Source organism: Hakea prostrata, chromosome 7 (assembly GCF_041222555.1).
Source record: "Hakea prostrata isolate BN-2017 chromosome 7, UWA_Hpros_2, whole genome shotgun sequence".
NCBI lineage: Eukaryota > Viridiplantae > Streptophyta > Magnoliopsida > Proteales > Proteaceae > Hakea > Hakea prostrata.
In genome coordinates this window covers 42,064,128-42,067,220 of record NC_142606.1, presented here as the reverse complement: position 1 = coordinate 42,067,220, position 3,093 = coordinate 42,064,128, and the positions used below count along the sequence as shown (strand labels likewise).

Sequence of the window (3,093 nt, the reverse complement as noted above, 5' to 3'; positions counted from 1 at the left end):
TGTGGGATTTAGATAATTCCCACAACCACAGTATAATTTTGTGTCAGGACACAAAATAAGAATACTGAAAAGCTAGCGTGTTCCAAAATCAGAGAAGTATACGATTTTAAGGAAGGCTTCGAATATAGAGCATCTAACGCTGCGATCCCCTCTTTTATCAGCAACTATCCCTACCGTACACTCAACGCCAACGATCCAAGAAAGCCCAATTGCTATTCCTCGATTGGTTTCGTCCCCTGTACAAGGCACACACCACTATAGAGGCGTCAAGATTGTGTTCTCTCCTCAGCCATTAAACCCACGTTTTCCCACTTCCATGGACCATCGCTTACGTACACTCCAAGCTACTCAAGAAATAACTTATCCGGATTCCCCTACAAAAGCCAAGTTAATCATCAAACTATCAACTTTCTCTTCTCTCTAATTTGCTCCAAACGTCTCTCTTCAACGTTATTCTTGGAATTTTAGTTTGTTCTCTCAGAAATTAGCAGAGATGAGAATGGATGATTCTTCAATCCCTTCCAATTCAAACCCACAACCACCTGATAATCAATCCCTCTTCCAATTCAAACCCTTCGAACGACCCATCGCGAATCGGATCGTCCGAGCCTTCCACCGTCTTCGACTCCTCCACCGCTCCGACCCCAACTTCTTCGTCCTCGGCGCCTCCGGCAACGTCTACACCGTCTCCCTCTCCACCACCCCTTTCTGTACCTGCCCTGATCGTATCATCCCATGCAAACATATTCTCTTTGTTTATCTACGTGTCCTCAACGTCTCCCTGGACGACACGTGTCTAAACCAGGCAACCCTCATGCCATGCCAAGTCAGCAACCTGCTCGTTTCACCCACTTGCCCTGAATCCTTTGCTGGAGTTCGAGTTCGTGAGAGGTATCATCAGCTCATGGCTCAGGCAACATCAACTGGGGTTCTCTCACGAGATGCTGACGTGGAAGAAGGTGCCAGGTGTCCGATATGTTTGGAAGAGATGAAGAAGGAAGCTAGGTTGGTGGCTTGTGGTTCGTGTCGGAACTCCGTTCACGAAGACTGCCTGAAGAAGTGGAAGAGGACCACGAGAAGGAGTATTAATGGGTTTACCTGTGTGATTTGCAGGGAAAGATGGAGGGATAACGGAGAGGAGGAGAGGTATCTTAACCTAGCAGCGTATGTTAGCGACGACGAGGATCTTGATCCTTGATTACCATGGCAAGCCTCTTGTGAAATGATTAACGGATTTAGGGACCATTTAATTTGTTTGTATTTTTCACATGTACATAGTTAACTTTGACAATTTGTAGAAATTAATTCAAATATAAAGTTCATTAATTTTTCTCTAAACAATTTCATTTTCTAAAGAGAATCTCTGACTTGTACCTTAAAACAGTTAGGGTAGAAATTAATTGAAATCGAGAAGCTAGTTATCTATAGAAGATTAGGTAGAAAAGTGCCGCGTATGATTTCTCATGGGTTTGAGATTGGTTCTTGAGTTTTATTTGTGTTTAGGTGGTGATGCGCCCAAGGCTGACCTGATCGCCTATGAACCGTCAATGAGCCTGCAAAACAAAGGAAGTGGAGCATGGGCCAACCTTAATTAACCTGGAGGCCACATTTAGAATGCTCTGAGAATTTGTAGAGCCTTGAACTAAACTAAAATCTAGTAGAATTGCCTTGGGTGAACGAAGCAAGGGTTTATATAGATTAACTTGATCAATCTATCCGATGGAGGCGGCCTACTTCTTTCTAGGTCATCCGATCAAGGATAGGCAATAGTTTTCTTGTTGGACTTTAAAGTCTGAATCCTATCCGAATAACATAAGTTAGTTATCTTCCAGCTTCCGAATCCTGAATCCTTACGGATTGGGCTTCTTGAAATAATGGATGCACTGCAGATATTCCGCAACGGGTAGAGTTCGTGCACAACATGCTGTGTAATAACCCCCATATTCCTAACCCGAAATCTGAATTGTAGGTCTGAATACTCGAAGGTCTAGCCAAAAGAAGCCATGGGCCATCTGGATTGAAGTCCAAGATTCGGCCCAATTAATGGTGCTTTCAGCTATGGCAAGGACCCAATGAGCCCGTATAGACGAGTCTCACATGGAGTCATCATCTCATCTTCAAGCTTGAGATTCTTAAATGCCTCGTATGAAAGGAGGTCAACTAAAGATCCCGTATCTATGAGGACTCGGTAGACTTCCCGTTTCGCCAACTTCACTTTGATGACTATAGCGTCATCATGGGAGGCATTTATTCCCTTGAGGTCTTCATCCTTGAAAGTTAGTGGATATGAACATATATCACTTCTTCTTTTGCTAGGCAATTGCATCGATCCCACGAACCGCACTTTTTGTTTAGCCTTCTTGATTGATTCTTCGGCTGGATTTGCCAAACACAATATAAATGGGAGTCTCTTCACGATCATCTTGCTTTTTCTTGAGATGCTTCTCTGCTCAATCCGGGCTCTTTGACCTTTTGCGTTCTTTTGCTGGAATTTCTCCCGATCTTGTCTCATTCTTTGAATGCACTTCCCGAGATGGCCTAGTTGAATAACTTTTTCGATCTCCATCTTGAGATTTCTACAGTTGTCCATTTGGTTGCCGTAGTCCTTGTGGAAACGACAATACTTAGTCATATTCTTATCTTCCAGACAGGAACATAGCTTACTCGGCCACTTCAGAGGTTCTTATCTCAGATTTACATTAAGATCTCTAAACACCTGGTATTTAGAGGTGTATAGTTCTCGTCGGCCAATCTACTCTTCCAGCGTCCTCATTTGTCATTCTTCCCATGAATGTTATAGCTTTGACCCAATTCTCCATAATTCTTGTGAAATCCTGTACCTACTCTAATCTGGAAATCTGTGTTGTAGGTCCAAAGATCCAAAGTCAAGGTAGAAGACAAATGTGGACCCTTTCTGTTGTACCCATTGGCTCTGACCTATAACTAATGGAGATTGATAGTGAAGATTCCATCTTGGAAACCCTGTTTGATTTTGGAAGGAGATGTAACCTAAATGATGATGGACTTGAAGGATGGACCTTGAGTACAGTGTGGACACCTTCAAAAGGTCCTATGAAGTTTCGTAAGATCCTT

General features: G+C 43.1%; 1 protein-coding gene across 1 annotated transcript; it reads left to right on the top strand.

Annotated features, from left to right (window-relative positions):
- Positions 1-493: 493 nt before the first annotated feature.
- LOC149011212 (uncharacterized) lies at positions 494-1,198 on the top strand. Its single transcript, XM_089162584.1, has one exon. It carries the CDS (start codon positions 494-496, stop codon positions 1,196-1,198), a length of 705 nt encoding a protein of 234 aa, XP_089018710.1.
- The last annotated feature ends 1,895 nt before the right edge of the window (positions 1,199-3,093 follow it).